At 42.8% G+C, this 21,727-nt stretch overlaps 1 protein-coding gene across 4 annotated transcripts in view; it reads left to right on the forward strand.

Annotated features, from left to right (window-relative positions):
* chrdl2 (chordin-like 2) overlaps positions 1–21,727 on the forward strand; it is a 61,887-nt gene that overhangs the window by 13,001 nt on the left and 27,159 nt on the right. For all 4 annotated transcript variants that reach the window (XM_041194799.1, XM_041194798.1, XM_041194801.1 and 1 more), the window contains 3 exons: positions 3,731–3,876; positions 8,833–8,926; positions 10,332–10,399. In XM_041194799.1, coding sequence (XP_041050733.1) covers positions 3,731–3,876; positions 8,833–8,926; positions 10,332–10,399 — 308 coding nt within the window. The remainder of the gene's footprint in view (positions 1–3,730; positions 3,877–8,832; positions 8,927–10,331; positions 10,400–21,727) is intronic.

The raw sequence follows: 21,727 nt of genomic DNA on the forward strand, positions 1-21,727 counted from the left end.
GCATCTAGCTTTACTAGTGAAGAGGATGTTGCCAATGTATCAGTAAAGAAAGAGGTGCTATTGATATTGGATAGGATAAAAATATTGAAGAGGAGGAACTTAAAAGGTTGGCAGCAATCAAACAGAAAAATCATCTACTCTAGCATCTAGGTTTCTGAAGGAGTAAAAGTCAAAATGGTGGAGGCTCTAACCACATCCTTCCAATCATTCTTAGATGTGGGAATGGCTTCAGAGGATGGCAGGATTGCAAATGTTACATCCTGGGTCAAAAGAGGGAGAGGGATATGTAATGTAGTGTAATGTAATGACATCCATCTGTCTCAGGAGACAATGGACTATGCCCAAGGCATATGTCACTTCTGGATTGAGCATTGTCTGCTGTGGCTAGAGAGGCCAATTCATGACTGGCAGTCCCTTCCGCATATGGCACAGATGAATAGCCTTGGCCCAAAGCCCACTGATGTTTTTCCTGCTGGTGGGCTCTCTTTTCCGTCATCTGGTTGTTTCCTTTACGTTTTCCTCTGCATTTTCCAAGCCCTTCCTCACTGCTTGCCTCCAGGCATTCCGGTCAGCAGCAAGGAGTTCCCATGCATCGACTCCAACCCTGGTCAACTTGAAGTCTCGCTTACAGACATGCTTGTATCGCAGACATGGGCGACCTGTTGGTCTTGTCATAGCAAGCTCGTCATAGAGCATGTCTTTGGGGATGTGGCTGTCACCCATTCAGCTCACATAGTGAGTCACTGCTGACTCAAGAGGGCAAACATGCTGGGGATCCCTGCACACTGGTGTACTTCCATATTCGGCACTGTGTCCTGTCAGGAGATTCCAAGTATTTTTCTGAAGCAGTGGCGGTGAAAGCTGTTCAGGAACTTTTCTTGACTTGCATAAGTTGTCCATGCCTTGCTTCTGTAAAGGAGGGTGCTGAGAACACAAGTCTGGTACACATGGAGCTTTGTATTTTCAGTTAGTTTGCTGTTGGCCCGCACTTGACTTCTCAACTTTGATGTGACAGCTGAGGCCTTGACAATTAAGTGCTGGTTTCAGCATCAAGGCGCAGGTTGCTGGTTATTGTTGATTCAAGGTATGAAAAGCTGTCGATGACCTCCAGAGTGGGTTGTCAATGTTGATGGAAGGTGGAATCTCTACATCCTGGTCCATAACTTTGGTCTTCCTGATGCTGATTGTCAGTGCAAACTCCTTGCAGGCCCAGGAGAACCAGTCTGAGTTGTTGCAAGTGATCTTCATTAGGGAGAGGGATAAATCCAGCAATTAAAGGCCTGTTAGCCTAATGTCGTTGGTGTGGAAAACTTTAGCGACAATAGTTCACAAAAGAATGAATTGACATTTGGAAAATTATTGGCACATTAATGAAAGTCAGTACAGATTTGTTAAAGGCAAATAATTTTTGACAAACTTGATTGAATTCTTTGGTGAAGAAAGGGCTGATGAGGGTAGCATAGTTGATGCTGTGTTTATAGATTTTCAATCAAGTATTTGATAAAGTACCACTGGATATCACTTAAGATTAACTTTATGCAAAATTAAAGCCTGTGGAATTAAAGGGACAGTGGAATGTATTTACAAATTGGCAAAGGGACAGCAATGCGGAGTGGTGCAAGTCGTTTTTCAGACTCGAGGAAAGTATACAGTGGTGTTCTACAGGGGCTGATATTAGGAATACCATTCTTTTGATATATATTAATGACCTGGACTTGAAATACAGGGTACAATTTCAAAGTCTGTAGATGCAAAACTCAGAAATGTTAGACGGGATTTTCTGGCCCTGACACCGGTGGACATCGTTACAGGCAGGACGGTAAAATTTGGACAGCCATTGACCTTTTATGGCTCTCCAAATTTTCCTGTCCTGCCTGTGCAATGTCCACTGGTGTCAGGGCTGGAACGTCCCGCCCCTAGTTCAAAAAAATGAGGTTATTAACCGACCTCAGGAGGACATAGCCCAATGAAATATGCAAAGGCAGATGAAATTGAATACAGAGAAGTGATGCATTTTGATAGGAAGAATGTCGAGGGACAATATAAACTAAATGATCTAAAAGGGAGTGCAACAACAGTGAGACCTGGGCATGTATGTACACAATTCTTCGAAGGTAACCCGTAAGCTGAAAAGACTGTTTAAGAATGCAAATTGAATTCTTGGCTTTATTATTAATGGCATGGAGTGCAAAACCATGGAGGTTACGCCAATACATTGATTACATCTCGGGTTGTGGGCAACACACTTTAAGAGTGGAGATTTTCTAAAATAGCACCAGGAACTAGGGACTTCAGTTACTTGGGGAGGCCGGAGAAGCTGAAGGTGCTCCTCTTGGAGTACAGAAGGTTAAGAGGTGCTGTGATACAGGTTTTCAAAATCCTTGGAATGGTTTTGATAGAGGAGAAACTTTCCAGTGGCAGAAGGGTTAGTAACCAGAGGACCTAGGGTTAAGAGAATAGGTAAAACAATCAGAGCGACAGGAAGAAGCTTTTTTTAACAGTGAGTTGTGATCTGGAATGTACTGTCTCAATGGACAGCAGAAGCAGATTCAATGGTCATATTTAAAAGAAAGAGGAATGGGAGTTTCACCAAAGAGCACAGGCAGGATGGGCCGAACGGCCTCTTTATGTGTATCCTTCTTTGAACCTGAACACTTTATCATTTATGTAACGCATGAAAAAATAACGTAGCAATTGCATTCAGACTAACACACAATTTATTCAACAGTCGTTTAAATTCTGCCACAGAGCTAGTAAAGCCGTCACAAAACGAATCGGATATAATAAATGTTGATTTTATAGGACTCTAATTTTTTGAGGAATGTGGGATGTGTTTAAATGTAGTATTCCTGCTCTCTGTTTAGTTGCCATCGAGAGCCGTATCCTGGCATCCGTGTTGGACGTTTCGCACCCGTTTCTAGCTGACTACACGTCGCACACCAATCGCGTTCGACTCTCATAACTCGTCTGATTAGAAACACATTGACGCTCACTCCCTCCAGGGAGAGGTACTTTAGAAAACATCTGTACCGCTCATTTAACAACGGCGCAGACGCTCGGTGCAGCGAAGACACGTGCACATAACATTGCAATGCGTCCTCACGCCCACCACCTTTTCGGAGCATTGCAACGTCTGGCGGCGAATCTAGACGAGTCTGCAAAATGCAGCAAATTCCGCTGAATGCGGCTGTTCCCTCCCCCATACACACACACACACACGCAGGGCGACCTCTTGAACGATTTGTGCGTGACATTTTTGCTTATATATAGCACCAATATATTCAATATCAATTCCGAGGTATATTCCAGTCCAACAGATAATGATTGGCCAATAAAACAGAGGCTGAATAATAAAATATAGGTATGTTGGAGAGCGTTATGCCAAGCAGCTAGACAGTGCATTTCGGGATTTGTAAGTATAACATACTTTGTAGTGTGGTGCACACTACTTATCATAAAGTAGGTGTAACATTGTAGCAGTGACTACACTTCCAAAGTAAATCGCTTTGGGAGAACTAAAATTGTGAAAGGCGCTATACAAATGCAAGTTCTTTCAATCTTTAGCACACACAGATACCACTGATGCAATGTGCAGGTGTATTTTTTGTGAAGACATATCTGAACCACATTGGATTAAGTGACTATTCATTGCTGGGTCTTGATTGATCCTAAATGATTTGATGTGGATATGTGCTATTTTTAATGTCATTTCCTCCCCTCTCCAATACAGAAGAGCATCATATTCCGGCAGCTGCTAAAATCATCGGGAAATCATGTGAATATAATGGCACCAGCTATCAACATGGAGAGATGTTCGTGGCTGATGGGCTATTTCTGTCCAGGCACCCAAACCAATGTGCACAGTGCAGCTGCTCGGTAGGTACCGATTCTGCCAAGGATCGCCACAGATGGATTGAAAACAAACCTTCATCCTGACCAGAGAACTCACACCATATTTTCGTTTACCAGCATTTTAACGCAATCTCAAGTAGTCTTTATACTTTTTATACATTTGCGCTTTTTGGAAAAAAAATCATTCATGGGATATGGTGTAGCTGGCTAGGCCTGATTGCCCTTGAGAAGGTGGTGGTGAGCTGCCTTCTTGAACCGCTGAAGTCTATTTGGTGTAGGTACAACCACTGTGCTGTTAGGGAGGGAGTTCAAGATTTTGACCCAGCAACAGTGAAGGAAGGACGATATATTTCCAAGTCAGGATGGTGAGTGGCTTGGGTGGGATCTTGCACGTGGCGGTGTTCCCATCTATCTGCTGCCCTTGTCCTTCTCGATAGTAGAGATGCTGGGTTGAAGTGCTTATGGAGGAGCCTTGACAGTAGGTAAAAAAAGGTAGAACACAAATCACCAGTCAGAATGATGATTTATCTTTACTGTGGTTCACAGTATCACGTTGAGTTTTGTTTGTAGTTAAAGCCTGTGTATCACAAATTAATTTGACTGCTGCTCTTTTAAATAATACCCGACCTTGTTCGCCATCGACATTACAATGGAAAGTAAGCATCTGAATCTTGAACAATTATATCTCTGTAGCTTGATTTAGTTTGAAATAACGGGATGTGGGTCTAGGTTTTTAAAAAACGAATAAAAACCTCAGAAACTGCTGAATAGTCATGTTGCACTTCCAGCCTGAGCAATCCCTTGCAGTTTTTACATGTTGAATTTTCGAGTCCCAGTACTACTCCCGCAATGAGGTGCCAAAACACACGTTGGCTTATGGAAATTTATTTGCGAGATTGTTTTTCACTCGCTAGAGTGTCGGGAATGCCAAATTGATGGCGCCAAATTAATAGAAACATGTCATGTTAGCCAAGCTATTAGGGCGGGCGTCGCACAGAGCTTTCTTTTTAGATTGACTTTTGCGCGAAAAAAAAAAATTGAGGGCATAAATTAACTCTGTTTACACCCGGACAAGCAATGGGAATCTAAAAGAAGCTGGTGGGAGTTGATTAGAAGTAAGTCGAACACAACGAGCAACTTTTACCTATTGGATTCACGTAACATTGAACGGTTTTCCTGCGTGGTAATACATTTTGTTGCAGGTGTGCTATTCTGTATAATGTCATCTATCAGGTACAATAGATTGCCTAAAACTTTAAAAATATGCTTGGCACAAATATTAAAAAAAAAGCTTATTCTTAAGAAAAACAAGACAAAAGAATGGAACATAGTTATGTTCAAATTGGCTCCAAGTCATATACACCACTGAGAATAACCTCTGCAGCAGACTCCACCTCTCTTCAGCCTGAGGTTAAATACTGCTTAACAACACAAAATAGAAGCCCAGTTTCTGCACAAAAGTATTACTCTTTCAACATTTTGAAGGTTTAATTACAATAATACATTTTCATGTGCAAGGCAAGCGATGATAATTCAGGCAATTGAAAGATTGTGGTCTCATTTTTTTGTGACCTAATGTGTACAATATTGTTCAATGAAATGACAGTCAACAGATACAAAGGGTTATGATTCTGACTCATATTTACTCAAAGAGATGCAGAATTTCTCATGCAGCAAAATCTAATCTATAACATTTTCTCTTAAATGGATATTTGAAGCAATACCTATGCAATATGTTGTGACCTGCAAAAGGATTACAGATAGCATTTTGGAGCCATACGCTGCTTTTTTGTTGTCCCCCAGTCTCTCCCTTCATCTTTTCTTGAAACCCCACTGACTCTTACTGGATACAGGCCCAGGCATGTGAGCATTTCTTTGATACCTTGCCCCAAAGGCAGTCATTGATGTGTGAGCAGACTATTTCGCTATATGGGGCCTCGTGCCAACTCTTATCCTGCCTTCATTTGGGTCACTTTTACACCTTTAGAAGCCAGTGATCTAATTGGTGATACTTTGCTTATTTTAACAGGAGGGAATGAAATTGCTAATTACTTTAGGTTTTTGTTTTGTGGCTGAGTTCATTCTATAAGCTCTTGTTAGGCCTGCCAGCAATAACCTGGCCAATCACAACCTGCTGGCAATAATGTTTTTTGCCTCTTGAGTGACTTAATGGCCACTTCACTAGAAGTAAGGATCAAGGATATTAGTCTAGCTCCAGAAAGTGGAAAGCTGTGGAAAAATTGACCGAGCAGTAAATTTGGACAGCTCAATTTCCTGACATGCCATTTTTAGATTTTGAAAGAATGATTTATGGATATATGGCAGTAGAACCAAAATATTTCCTGTTGTGCACACAATCAACTTCCATTGAATTTAGAAACAGAGAATCACCTATATTCAAGCTTTGAAGTGTTGTGCATGATCTGCATGTGCAGGTTGCATTGAAAATCATATTTAAAATAATTTATTAGTTAGTTCTGGCCGTTCTTGCACTTGTCTTAACTTAAAGACCCAAACTTTGAAGCATTTGAGTTCACACATGGGAATCTACGCTCCCAGACAACCTTCTCCCACCAACAGAAACAGTGAATATAACAATTGCAGCAACATTCATACTGAAAGGATACTCTGCCAGGGTAAATTAGCAGCTTCACTAAATTAACTCCAGCTCATTGGGTAACTTAATTGCTTACTACTTTTAAAATTCAATTACGGGATGTGGGTGCTGCTGGCTAGGCCAGCATTTATTGCCCATCCCAAATTGCCCTTGAAAAAATGGTGGTGAGCTGCCTTCTTAAACTGCTACAGTCCCTGTGGTGTAGGTACACCCACAGTGCTGTTAGGGAGGGAGTTTCAAGATTTTAACCCAGCGACAGTGAGGAACGGTGATATATTTCCAATTCAGGGTGGTAAGTGGCTTGGAGGGGAACTTCCAGGTAGTGGTGTTCCCATCTATCTACTGCCCTTGTCCTTCTAGATGGTAGCAGTCGTGAGTTTGGAAGATGCTGCTTAAGAAGCCTTGGTGAGTTTCTGCAGTGCATCTTGTAGCTGGTACACACTGCTACCGCTGTTTGTTGGTGGTGGAGGGAGTGAAGGTTTGTAGATACGGTGCCAATCAAGTGTGCTGCTTTGTTCTGGATGGTGTCAAGCTCCTTGAGTGTCATTGGAGCTGCATTCATCCAGGCAAGTGGGGAGTATTCCATTACACCCCTGACTTGTGCCTTGAGATGGTGGACAGGCTTTGGGAAGTCAGGAGGTGAGTTGTTCACTGCAGGATTCTGAGCCTCTGATCTGCTCTTGCAGCCACTACCTGGTTATTTTAAGTTCTTCAATAGACAACAAACATCTGGTTTTCTGAAAGCTCATTAATGAGATCTAAAAAGGGCTAGAAATAAAAAATAACCACCCAATTACACATTTTTAGATAAAAAACAGTTAATATTAAAACAGTAATGTTAAAAAATGTCAGCTTAGTAACTTTTTATGCCAATGACAATAAACAATTTCAGGAAATGTCTGCTCCCTCCAAGGTCAAGAATCCCTAAAATATGATCAGGAACAGGACCCCTAGCTGAGTTATTTTCTCTTCCATAGTTCCAGGAATATTAAGACCAATTGTAGGACCCGGACTCTTCTAGAGCAAAGATCAACTAAGTTAACAGAGAGCAGAATCAAATCTAGGATCTACTGTGTTTGTGTGGTTTAATACTAAAAGTGTTACCTTCACCCATGAGTCCATTTAAGGGATTTTTTATCATTTTGTTATTTATGATGTTTAGAAGACATTAACTGAGAAGAAAGACTCAAACATTCTGAATATTTTTTTCTCACAATAAAGCCGAGAGCTTGGAGGAAGCTCATGTGAAGCATAAACACCAGTATGGATCTGTTGGGCTGAATGGCCTGTTCCTGTGTTATAAATACTTTGTAATCGCTTTATAATTCAAGTGCTGACAAACAGTGATGATTTGATTGCTATTTCTAGATATGTGACTCTCTAATAGTTTATAAATAACTATGTTGAGTATTTAACACAGAATATTAAAACAAGTACTTTAAAACATAATATGATTTAAGAATAAGTGGCAAGTAAATTGATTGCAAACATTAATTTTTATAGTGAAGTATTAGAAAGTAGTTGCACTTGTCAACACATTGCATTGTATATTAAACATAGAATTCCAATATTTCAAAAATCACCACTAAATATTCTGTTTATATATATTTTACTTCTGCATAATATAAGATAAAAGATTCAGATATATAACATATTTGATTAATCCCTGTTGAGGAATAATGATGCCAGAATATCAGTTGGTTTAGAATCCTCATCAGATTGTGTGATGGTGCCTACCTCTCTCCCAAAAATGAATTTTGGCATCTTGAATTTTCTTTAGTGCAAATCAAAGACTGAAATCTATTATGTGGATTTTGAGGGGAGAAAATACATTGGATTCCAATATTATTAAACAATAATGTCTTATTGAATGATTTTATACTGTAAATTTAATCATAGTTTTTGCTGGCACTGAAGGATGCCATGTGGCCCATCAAAGCTAATAGCCCCCATTGTTGTCTTATCATGCATTGTTAACATAGACGTAAAATCCTGGTTTTATTACATGGGTTTTTATTGGTGTTTTGAGGATCACGTTCTACAAGTTTGTACACTAATAATTACGCCCAATTATTCAAGCACTATTTTTTCTTTACATTATATGGATCATGTGCTATGATTCTATTCAATTGTCTGTGAAAATCGTAATTCAGTGCATTTGCAGATGCAACAAAAAACTTCCATTTAAATATTGAAATCTGACTGGCTGAGTTCTAGTGAAACTGTACTTGTGATGTTCACTACTACTTTGACAGTGAGTCAGTGTTATAAAGTGTTTGTGCTGAAACTATTTTTCGTAACAGTGTAGGAATGCTCCTGTGGGCTTGAAAAGTTAATGGTTTCTTCTTTTCTTTGATGTGAAGGAAGGAAACGTGTACTGTGGCTTGAGGACGTGCCCAAAGCTGACCTGTCCATTCCCAATAACTGTTCCTGACTCTTGTTGCCAAGTTTGCAGAGGTAATTTCTAGAACTTTACATGTTTCTACTTATATATGCATATACATAAATTTTATTTAAGCATTTTGTCCATTTTGTACTCATTATGGAATGCAACATTTGTCCAACATTTGACACCTTGAGTCAGTGTCAAGCAATTTTGGATCAGGTATGACATGTACCAGATGTTGAGTAACATTCCTTCTACTTTGCCAGAACAGTGCTCAAAGTAAATCCTCAGACAATCTAAATCCTCAGATAAGCAACTCCAATTGTGCCTGTAAGCTCTCTGATTGAGATCACTAATTTAGTCTAAATTAGTAACAAATCATAGTGATTTTGTATTGTAGGTTCATGTCCACCAGGAACTGACCTAAGATTAACCTTACCTCATCTCATGTCTCCCTCCGGCCAGAATTTAAAGGGCCATCATTATCAAAAAGCATTTGAAAGTAAAGAAAATACTTTGATGAACAGAAAATGCAATGGAACTAATCAAAACAATGTACTCAAACATAAGAATCTTTGGAACTCTCTTTCCCACAGAGCAGTGGAGGCAGGGTTAATGAATATTTTTAAGGCAGAGATAGATAGATCCTTGACTAACAAGGGGTAGGTGGAATGTGGAATTGAGGCCACAATTAGATCAGACATGATCTTATTGAATGGTGGAGCAGGCTTGAGGGGCTGAATGGCTTATTCCCACTCCTAATTTGTATGTTTGTATAAAAAAATCAGAGCAGGAGTAAGCCATTTGGCCCCCCGAGTCAGCTCTGCCCGTCAATAAGATCAGTGCTGATCTGATTGTAGCCTAACTCCACTTTCCTGCCTGCCCACCATAATGCTCAACTTCCTTGTCAATCAAAAATCTGTCTAACTCAACCTTGAATACATTCAATGACCTAGTCTCACTGGGGAAGAGCATTCCAAACACAAATGACCCTCTGAGAGAAGGAATTCCTCCTTTTCTCTGTCTTAAATGGGAAACCCTTTTTTTTAAACTATGCCTCCAAGTTCTAGATTCCCCGACAAAAGGAAACATTCTCTCAGCTTCTACCCTGTCAATGTAATCACTTCTGCAAGCCCCTCTTAAAATGAAGAGAAAAGACTGGCTCATCTCCATCCTCAAAATGATTTGTCGCTCTTTCACAAAAAGACTAGATTTGTAGAAAATAAAGTAATATGTTTATTGACTAAATATGCAAACTCTGGGAGGTGGGAATTTACAATGTACATCATAATTGATCTCATAAATTACTGATGTCGAAAGTACTGATGAGTTTTCAGTCTGTTGGCACTTATTGCTTCTCCCTGTTGAATGCCTCCTAATGAGGCAGAGTATTTCCCAAAGAAATCTGTTAACTGGTGATTTACTCAAAGAGGCCAGTATGTTTCCTACCTCTGAAGATATGTACATTGTTGACAGGAGAAGGAGACTCTTCATGGGACACATCGGAGGCAGAGATATTCCGCCCAGCATCCAACAGGGAAGCGGTACGTATATGCTGTACACAGTTCCTAAGATGAAATTGGAGATGATGTTTCAAAACAATTAGCAGTCAAACTAACAAGCACCATTTCACACAAAACAGTAAAAAAACATATACAAGCCATACATACAAATATTTTTCTATTTAAGTATGCCACAGTATCACCTTCCAAGTCATTGATCTTAAGAATCAAGTGAAGTAAGCAGGTTACACTGATTCTCTTTGCATGGAGTCAATGTGTTGTGACCAATTTGCTATTGGCACACTTGTTTTGTCTAGTTTCGGTGTCTCAAAGGGACATAAAGATTTTCAGCACAGACGGAGACCATTTGGCCCAATGTGTCCATTCTGGATTGTCTCATTGACAACGTCTCTGGATTAACTGATGATCTAAGGTGGTTTAATTGTTGTTTAATCCACAAGATATTTTTCATCAAATATTGATACTGTGTTCATTAATCATTCAAAATGATTAAACTGGTATGTTCTTGTGTATACACTAGCAGCAATCATGGAAACTGGTCATTCAAACCAGTTCTCAGGGTTTCAATGATAGGCTTTAGGTTTGAACATTTCTTCAGAATCATTTCATGGCCTTGTTCCACCCTAGTTCAGTAATCTCTTCATACTGTTTGTACTCTCCACTCCTCTGAGACTTTATACCAACTCCCTTCACTCTGGGAAACTCTGAAGACCATGTTGCAGGTCAGGAAAAAATGTCAAGTCTTTTGATGCTAAAAACACTTTTTGTCAATAAACTTAGCTACATGTGGGTAGCTGGAACATAAATTTTAGAATTAATTTAAACTAACTGACAAGGAATGCAACTTTGGATCCTCCAATTGGCAGGTGCTAAAATTACCTTCAGTGCCCGTGGGGTAGAGAAAGGGAAAAAAATCAGTCCAGGTGCCTGATCATCATCCACTGATTCTTGGTGGAAAGTGTGCATGGATATGGTGAGCATATAAGTGGTCAAATTGACTCCTGGTATTATTGTCTAGAAACGGTTTTGGGCAATGTACCAATGTGCCATCTGTGAAACCTATCTCAGACTAATCGGTAATTTCAAAAAAGGAGGGATAAAAGACAAAATTGTCTAAAAAGGCAAGTAGGGTTATGATAGCTGTCATTCACTGCTAGAACAATGCAGATGTTCTACTGGTACTTACAGCAATCATGGCGGACTAACCTATGTTATTACGATCCCTGTAGACACTGCTAACTTTTAAAAGGATATATGAATTCCTAGTGACTGACTGAAAGGATCAAACAGAATTTAAAGTTTTAGGGCTTTTTATTATAACAAACAAACTAAAAAGAACATTGACCAAACACTATTTTTGTAGACAACTTTAGCTCTGAACTTAGAAAAGTCACCCATTTAAACTTTTAAAATGACCAGAAATCGGTGTCAATGGTTATACTTTACTCTGCCTCTTAGGTGGACATTTCATTCCCTAGGAACCAGTCCAAGGCTATTCTCAGCTCCCAATGGCTGCTTCCTTTTTCCTTTTCCAGTCAGGTAACTTATAATTCCTGACCTTCACGGCGATGGTTACCCTGGAAATTCCTCCCCCTAGCCAAAGCTAGGCAAATCCTCCAGCCTTATTTAAATACTCTCAAATTTGGCCTCTTCAATCCAAGTGCAAGCTCCAACCCACATTCTCTCGCTCTTGCTCTCTCTTTCTCCCCCCGCACCCCTCTACTCTCTCTCAGATTCTTGAAAACTGATCTGTCTGTGAGGTTCAGAGATACCTTAAGAAACCTGTAAGCTGATACTACAATGGCTTCTGATGGATTCTTGCTCTATCAAAGCCCATCTTCATGGCAATGTTAATGCCATGGGCCTTGTATCTAGGTAGAAATGCTAATTAGCTACCGTTTGACCCCCAACTCCATTCTAACTTGGAATTAGATAGACAGTTTAAAGTATAACCATTTACAAACCTAACATTCCTAACATCTCCCTGTGAGACTTGGAGACAGTCTACCCACAACTTGTTTACAATGTGAATGTCTAGCACCTTTTTCCCAGTAAGACAGCTTGCGCCCTGCTTTAACATTTAATAAACAAGCCAACCCAAAGCTTGTTGTTAGGCAGTGTTCAGAACAGATCACATGACCTCCTTCATTCCTTCATTTAACCCCAAATAAAAGAGACAGTCCAAAACATAATAGTTTTACCAATTTTATATTTGTAATAATATACCAGTTCCTTGCATTGTTACTGTTCTCCAAAGTTTAGATTGCTACTTCCTATTTGAATTATAAAAATACAAATATTAATACACATTGTTACAACTGTGGAAAATGTAAGTAATATCTCACCATCATGCTACATGAAAAAATGTTTTAATAGATTGCCTGTTGTACTGTCTACTTAATGATAGCCCACAAGATGAAATCCTATGTTATGCAATAACTTACGTTTCTACAGCACTCCTCAGATAAAGTCACCTCAAAGCATTTATAGTGAGAAGGAATGAAATAGACACTGAGCAGGTGGAGGAAAAGGGGAGGACCTGTGTGGTTGAGGCAACATGGCTGAAGTTTTTCCAAAGGCTTTTGAAAGCAAGACAGGAGATGATAGGGTTTTAGGGAAGGAATTCCAAAGGCTAGGCATAATGGTTAAAAGAGCAGCCACCAGCGGCAGAGTGAAGGGAATGGGCACAAAGTGTCAGAGTACTGGAAGGTACAAACAGCCTGAGGAAATTATTGAAATAGGGTGGAAAAAGGCTATGAAAGTGAAAATAAGGATAAAATATTCAATTACCGGTGGGACAGGTAAACAGTGGAAAGGACAAGGATGACAGTGGAACATGTGGGACTTTGTGCTGGTGAGGATTCTGCATAAGTTGTAACTTATGGTGGGTAGAAGTTGGTTAGAACAGTGTTTAAGGGTTAAACCACAATGCAATAAAGAATGAAATAGGAATTGCTGGCCATGGAGGGGAAGTGGCACAGGCAGGTAAATTGCAACGGTGAAAGAAAGTAGTTTTAGCAATGGATGAGGTGTAAGCTTAATTGCAAGCAGTATGCCATGGTTCCATATTTCCAGATTCAACCTGAGGTGGTAGCTGGGGAGATTAATGGACTTAAAGCTAGAGAGCTAGAGGCATATGTTTTCCAAAGAAAATTGGTTGGTTTTCTCACTAGGCTAGAGGATATTTTGACTTATCTTAAACACAGTTAATAAGAATAGCAGCAGCCTTGGGGTTGATGCAGAAAGCAGAGAGGTAAAGGTGGTGTTAGTGTAAATATGAAAGCTGACCTAATGCTTACAAATGATATCATTGAAGAATGGCACATAATAATCTTGAAGAGGAAACAAAAGTGATGAGATGAGGCACACCATGTACGCATAAGAAATGGAATGATTCAGAAACGTTGGCAGATATGATGGAATCAAGAGGATATAGGGCTATGAATAGATGTTGGAGGATGATAGAATTGCTGAAAGTCTCCAGGGCAGAAGATAAACCGTGGAGGCGAGGAGGCACAGAGAATTACTCACAAAAATTGCTTGAGAGAGAAAGCGTATGGGTGAGACAGGACAGGAAAAAGGGAGGCCAGGTGAAATAAGGTCAATAATGTCTAAGAGGTAGACTGAAGATGATTGTAAGTTTGAATGAGTGTGCGAGCCATGAGAGTAAGACCAGGGTGTAAATTAAATGCAGTGAGTGAACATGTTAAGAGTGAGTGAAAGATTAACAGATTGTAACATACAGTGAAAGTGAATTAAATAAAAATAGAAAATTATGGAAATATTAGACAGGTCAGGCAGCATCTGTGGGGAGAAACAGAGTTTTCACTGGAGCAAGTTAGCAAGAGGGCTATAAGGGGGTAGGCAGTGGGGCATGAGCTGATCCTGGGGCATGGAGGTGGCATGGGAAGTGGGTGGGGGAGTGACGAGGTGTGAGGAGTGAGGGCTAAAGGCCCTAAAAATTGACAACAAGTGTCGAAGTCCCAGAGGATAAGGCGGGCCTTTAAAAGACAGCCCTCCTCGGCACTTGGCCGCCCCTGTCTGCCTCTGACCTGTGTCCAGGGCGGGCGATGGGCCTGACTCGATCCCACCATTTGGGGGAGCTTCTGACGAGGATGTGGCAAGCTGGGAAATTTCCCGACTCGCTCTATCGGCCTCGCAAGCGAAAATCCGGGTCTGTTTCAGGTCGATGACCTTTCATCAGAACCCGACCTGAAATGTTAACTCTGTAGCTCCCCACAGTTGCTGCCTGACTGCTGAGTATTTCCAACAATGTTTTTATTTCAGATTTCCCAACATCTGCTGTATTTTGCTTTTTTATTAGTGAAAGTGAGTTGCAGCCCTCCTGTGCTTTCTCTCATTTACTTAACTTAAAATATGACCATCTGCATATTCTGTCATGTGAAAAATTAGATTACTTTTTTTTTCAACAATTATTATAATAGAAATCTCCAAGTGATAAAAAACAGCTAACATTTTAAATTTAATGGCACAAATCATATTTGAGTAGCTGGGTAATTTCACCTTGATTTTCAATTTCAAACAGAATCAAGCATTTGACTCAAAAGTGCAATAGTTGAAACTAATAAACAACAAAGAGAAGAAAAATGGAGACAGACAACGTCTAAACTTATTGAAGCTGAATTCAGACAGAGTTGCTAGTGCACCAAATTTAGAAGTAATGTAGGAGTTGCTTAAACAGAAAGTGTTCAAGCACAGGTCAGGATTTTATTAAATCAAACATATTTTTGGCAGAATACTGTACGAACAAAAAAAAGTCAAATCTTTCATAAGCAACACTATACACACACAAACTTTCTGGTAATACACCCCAGCACAAATCACTCGCAAAGCAGAGTTTTAAATTTATGTTTACAAAATGAACAAATGCTATTGAAAATAATTTAAACACTTGAAACTCCAGTTTTCTGGCACATTCTCAGTTTTGCACTGAGCAGTTGAAAGCTAAAAAGGGAAATCTCCAGTGAATGCACAATATTTTTTTTCATATGAACAAGCTTAGATAGTCACCAAGAAATAGGGAATTCAGAAGAAACTTTTTTATCCAGAGGGTGGTGAGAATGTGGGGCTTGCTGCCACAGGGAGTGGTTGAGATGAATTGCACAGATGTATTTAAGGGAAAGCTACATGGGCCTGAATTTCACATTTGCGTGCGCACCAAGTCAGCGGAGCGGAAGTGGATGTGGAATTCGCTCACAGCGTTGGTGGCATTATAAACGCAATTTCACGGCTGGATGGCGAATTAAGGTCCGCCCAGTGTGAAACGCATCTTCTCAGTGGTCGGGAAGGGCCGGGCGCTGTGTCCAATGGTTAAAACTGGTAGAGGCAGCTCCATGAAGGCTGCTAGGGGAGAATCTCTGGAGTCTGGCCAGGAAACCATTTCATTCGAATGATGACCTCACCAGCAGCTGGAGACGAAGGCAGGAGGGCCAGTCGGGTGGGCGTTCGGCCTCCCGTTTCTCGGACGAGTACCTTGCGGTCCTTGTGGAAGAGGTCGTTGTCAGGTGAGACATTCTAGTTCTCAGGGATGGCAGGAGGAGGACACTGAACCTGACCCAAAAATGCCCGGGAGGAAGTGGCATATGAGGTCAGTGGCCACGATGTTGTACACCGCACATGGGTGCAGTGCTGCAAAGGTTCAACGATCTGCTGGGCTTGGCAAAGGTGAGTACCGAGCTAGCATGGATCAGTGTGGAGAATTGTTAAGGGCTGGCCGTCCCCCCTCAGTGGAGCTCAGGGGGTAAGAGTCTGAGTGCAAACTGTCACTGACACCAACGCCGCACAAGGGGGTGAGCCTTGCCTGCTTGGCCTGAGTGCCTTGCGGGTCAAGGGCCACGACACGGATGTGCCCTGCAAGGTGTCCCAGAGCGGGGGGGTTTGTCAGGCTGCAATGGCGCTGCAGGTAGAAAGTGGACAAATCAATGCTCCTCTGTCATTTCAGGAGGAGAAGCCATAAGACCAATGAAAGAACTAAGGCAGGCAGATGACCCCAACCTCCTCATTTTGATGAGGTACAAGATGGATGCCTTGGAGCTGGCACTCCCCTCGATCAGCTGGTCTTGGAGAGGTAGGGGTCTCTGACGAAGGCACTCATACCTGTGCAGTGCACAGAGGTGAGAGTGTCAGATTGTGCAAACATTCTTGTGGAGTCTTATCATTAATGGGAGCCTCAAACCTTGAGGGCCAATGCAGTGCTCATGCTCCGCATGGACTCCTCCACAACAGAGACCATGGCACGCACACCCTCATGGATCTCCGTCAAATCCTCCCATACGTCCTGCTGGACATTCAGCATCCGCGTTTATTGATCATTGAAAGACAACAGTCCCAGGCTGGCAGATCTCCATTGTCTCACCAGGGTGCCTGGCATGCACAGTGACAATGTGATGACTTTAAATAATGACATGTCATTGTTCTCCCCTAGAATCGCCAGCTTGTCCATAAATGCAGGACTCTGACGAGCCACTCTTGACGCCAGAGAACCCACTGGACTTTAAATGCACTTGCGTCACACCAGCTCTCTGAACCAGGTACCAACGCGGATACCAGCACCTCGGTGGGCATTAGATCGTCAGCTAGAATGTCAGTGCAGAGCGGTGAGGGTATTTCAAACTCACTTGAGGTGCAGGCGGAGGCAGAGAGTGCCCAGGGGTTGGCAGATGGAGGGCTGCTGGAGATCAGGACGATACTGATTCAAAGGGAGATGATGAGCCTCTGGAGTTGTTCATTAGGTGGCATATGCTGGATCTGACTTCAATGTATATCACCAAGAGTGGCTGTGTAGCACCACTACTGACCGAGCTGGCTAAGTACTAACTGACATAGCTGCTAGACTGGGCCTGCAGCAGGTGGTGAGGGAACCAACAAGAGGGAAAAATCTCATCCTTCCCAACCTGCCTGTCGCAGATGCATCAGTCCATGACAGTATCAGTAGGAGTGACCACCGCACAGTCATTGTGGAGATGAAGTCACGCCTCCATCGTGTTGTGTGACACTACCACTGTGCTAAATAGGATAGATTTCCTAGCATCACAGTTGCCAGTCTTCAGCCAATTTGACTCATTCCTCGTGATATCAAGAAATGGTTGGAGGCACTGGATACTGCAAAGGCTATGGGCCATGACAATATTCCGGCAATAGTACTGGAGACTTGTGAACCAGAACTTGCCGCACCCCTAGCCAAGCTGTTCTAGTACAGATACAACACTGGGTTATGTGGAAAATTGCCCAGGTGTGTCCTGTACGCAAAAAGCAGGACAAATCCAACCCGGCCAATTACTGCCCCATCAGTCTACTCTCCATCTTCAGTAAAGTAATGGAAGGGGTCATCAACAGTGCTATCAAGTGGTACTTGCTTGGCAATATCCTGTTCACTGACACTCAGTTTGGGTTCCATTAGGGCTACTCAGCTTCTGACTTCATTACAGCCTTGGTTCAGACAAGGACAAAAAAGCTGAACTCCCAAGGCAAGGTGAGAGTGACTGCCCTTGAGATCAAGGTTGCATTTGACTGAGTGTGGCATCAAGGAGCCCTAGCAAAATTGGAGTCAAAGGGAATCAGGGAGGAAAATGTCCACTGATTGGAGTCATACCTAGCACAAAGGAAGATGGTTGTGGTTGTTGGAGGTCAGTCATCTCAGTTCCAGGACATCACCGCAGGAGTTCCTCAGGGTAGTGTCCTCAGCTCAACCATTTTCAACTGCTTCATCAATGACCTTCCTTCCATCATGAGGTCAGAAGTGGGGATGTTTGCTGATGATTGTGCGATGTTTAGCACCATTCGCGACTCCTCAGATACTGAAGCAGTACATATTCAAATGCAGCAAGACCTGGGCAATATCCAGGCTTCGGCTGACAAGTGACAAGTAACATTCATGCCACATAAGTGTCAGGCAATGACCATCTCCAACAAGAGAGGATCCAACCATCTCCCTTTGATGTTCAATGGCATTACCATCACTGAATCACCATTATCTACATTCTGGGGGTTACCATTGACCAGAAACTGAACTGGACTAGCCATATAAAACTGTGGCTGCAAGAGCAGGTCAGAGGCTAGGAATCATGTGACGATTAACCCACCCCCTGACTCCCCAAAGCCTGTCCACTATCTACAAGGCACATGTCAGGAGTGTGATGGAATACTTCCCACTTGCCTGGATGAGTACAGCTCCCACAACACTGAAGAAGCTTTACATCATCCAGGACAAAGCACCCACTTGATTGGCACCACATCCACATTCATTCCCTCCACCACTGACTCACATTGCCAGCAGTGTGTACCATCTACAAGATGCACTGCAGGAATTCATCAAGGCTCCTTCAACAGCATCTTCCAAACCCACGACCACAGAGCAGCAGATAGATGGGAACACCACCACCTGGAAGTTCGCCTCCAAGTCACTCACCATCCTGGCTTGGAAATATATTGCCATTTGCTAGATCAAAATCATGGAACTCCATTCCTAGCAGCACTGTGGGTGTACTTACACCACATGGACTGCGGTGGTTCAAGAAGGCAGCTCACCAACACCTTCTCAAGGGCAATTAGGGATGGATAATAAGTGCTGGCCAAGCCAGCAACGCCCACATCCCAGGAATGAATAAAATGAAAGTGTCATGGAAGCTGCCAGAGTACATTGCACAGATTTGCAGAATTTGCGACTTGTGGTCACAAACTATCTGGATGTTCAAGTGGAATCCCTTTCTGTTGACGAAGGCACGCAGCTGACCCGCTGGCACCTTGATGGCCACATGTGTGCAGTCAATTGCATCCTGGATGCTGGGGAACCCAGCAATTGCTGCAAACCCTCTGGGTCTCTCAGCCTGGCTGGCCTCGTCTGTACGGAAATGAATAATTACCTGTCTGAACAGAACATCAGTCACCAGCTTGATGCAACTGTGGACAGCTGATTGGGAGACTCCACAAGGATCCCCCACTCACCCCTGGAAAGAGCTGCAGGCATAGAAGTTGAGGGCCGCTGTGACCTTCAGAGCCACCGGCATGTGGTGTCCACCCACACCATTGGAGTTGATCTCAGACCCAATCGTCTGACAAACGGAAATCACAGTCTCCCTGGAGAGGCAGAGCCTCCTTCGGCATTGCACCTCAGACATAGTAAGGTGGCTGCATTGCTGCCTGTAAATGTTGGTCACAGGATAAAGGCATCTTTTGTGGTCCCTTCCGCCTTGGGCCACCTGCTAGCCCTGCACCTCTACTCCCACAGGTCGCTCCCATGGAAGCTGCATTGGGACACCCAGCCTCCTCTACCTTTAGCCACTCCTTCCTTCCTCAGAGCGAGAGCACATCCCCATTACCAGGGTAAGGGAAGGCTGTCTGGTGCCTGGAAGGATCCATATGGTCAAAATCCTCTGGGGGCCTTGGAGACATGATTGAATCCTGGAGAAGGAGGAGAGTGCGAGAGGAGGACTCTGGGACAGGCAGTCAGCAGCATCTAGAGGAGAAAGCAAGAGGAGGATTCTGGGACAGGCAGTCAGCAGCACCTAGCGGAGTCGGGAGTTGAAAAGCAGCGCGAGAGGAGCCGGGAGTTGAAGAGAAGCGTGAGAGGAGTCGGAAGTTGAAGAGAAGCTTGAAGAGCAGGGGTGACTGAGAGAGTTCGGTGAGGAGGGAACAAGGTGATACTTTGAGTACCATGAGTACAGCTGGGTAAGCATTTACTACTTTATTGCTGATAGTTTCTAAGGTCTTATTTTGTGGTTCATCGTTTGTAGGGAATATATTCTGTAACAACAAGGAGCAGGGAAGAAGGGCCCGAGAGTAATTGATGTTAAGTATCTTCCAAAAGGTTTAATGTAATTTAAAGGGGTAAGTCATGGCAGGAGAGCTCAAAGCTATGGTGTGCTCCTCCTGCTCTATGTGGGAAGCCGGGCACATTTCCAGTGCCCAGGGCCAGCATGTGTGCGGGAAGTGTCTCCAGCTACAGCTCCTGGAAGCCCGGGCTTTGAAGCTGGAGAGGCGGCTGGGGACACTGTGGACCATCTGCGAGGCGGAGAGTATCGTGGATAGCACGTATAGAGAGGTGGTCACACTGCAGGCTAAGGGTCCACAGGCAGGAAGGAAATGGGTGACCACCAGGCAAAGCAAGAGGATTAGGCAGGCAGCACAGGAATCTCCTTTGGCTATTCCCCTCCAAAACAGATATACTGCTTTGGATACTGTTGGGGGGAATGGCCTCTCAGGAGAAAGCAGCAACAGCCAAATTTGTTGCACTGCGGTTGGCTCTGTTGCACAGGGGAGGAGTAAAAAGTGAGAGATGCAATTGAGAATGTGTGAGAATAGGGGATTCAAATGTAAGGGGAATAGTTAGGCATTTCTGTGGCCGCAAACAAGACTCCAGGATGGTATGTTGCTTCCCAGGTGCTAGGGTCAAGGATGTCTCAGAGTGGCTCGAGGACATTCTGAAGGGGGAGGGTGAGCAGCCAGTGGTCGTGGTACACATTGGTACAAATGACATAGGTAAAAAAAGGGATGAGGACCTAAAAGCAGAATATAGGAAGTTAGGAAGTAAGTTGAAAAGTAGGGCCTCAAAGGTAGTGATCTCAGGATTACTACCAGTGCCACATGCCAGTCAGAGTAGAAATAGCAGGATATATCGGATGAATACATGTGAAGGGGAGAGTTTCAGATTCCTGGGGCATTGGGACCGGTTCTGGGGGTGGTGGGACCAGTACAAACTGGGCGGGTTACACCTGGGCAGGACTGGGACTGATGTCCTAGGGGGAATATTTGCTAGAGTGGTTGGGGAGGGTTTAAACTAAAGTGGCAGGGGGATGAGAACCTATGCAAGGAGTCAGAGGAAGGGGAATCAAAGACAAGAACAAAAGACAGAAAGCGGAATAAGAAAAGTGATAGTCAAAGAAATCAAGGGCAAGAATCAAACAGGGCCTCAGTGAAAAATAGTGGGAATGGGACAAGTAATGTTAAAAAGACAAGCCTTAAGGCTTTGTGCCTTAACGCGAGGAGCATTCACAATAAAGTGGATGAATTAACCGCGCAAATAGATGTAAACAGGTATGATATAGTCCGGATAACAGGGATGTGACTGCAGGGTGAGCAGAGATGGGAACTGAACATCCAGGGGTATTCAGTATTTAGGAACGACAGACAAAAAGGAAAAGGTGGTGGAGTTTCATTGCGGGTTAAAGAGCAAATTAACGCAATAGTGAGGAAAGATATTAGCTTCGATGATGTGGAATTTGTATAGGTAGAGCTGAGAAACACTAAGGGGCAAAAAATGTTAGTAGGGGTTGTATATAGACCCCCAAACTGTAGTGGTGATGTTGGGAATGGCATTAAACAGGAAATTAG

The sequence above is a fragment of the Carcharodon carcharias genome, chromosome 9 (genome assembly GCF_017639515.1).
Source record: "Carcharodon carcharias isolate sCarCar2 chromosome 9, sCarCar2.pri, whole genome shotgun sequence".
Classification (NCBI taxonomy): domain Eukaryota; kingdom Metazoa; phylum Chordata; class Chondrichthyes; order Lamniformes; family Lamnidae; genus Carcharodon; species Carcharodon carcharias.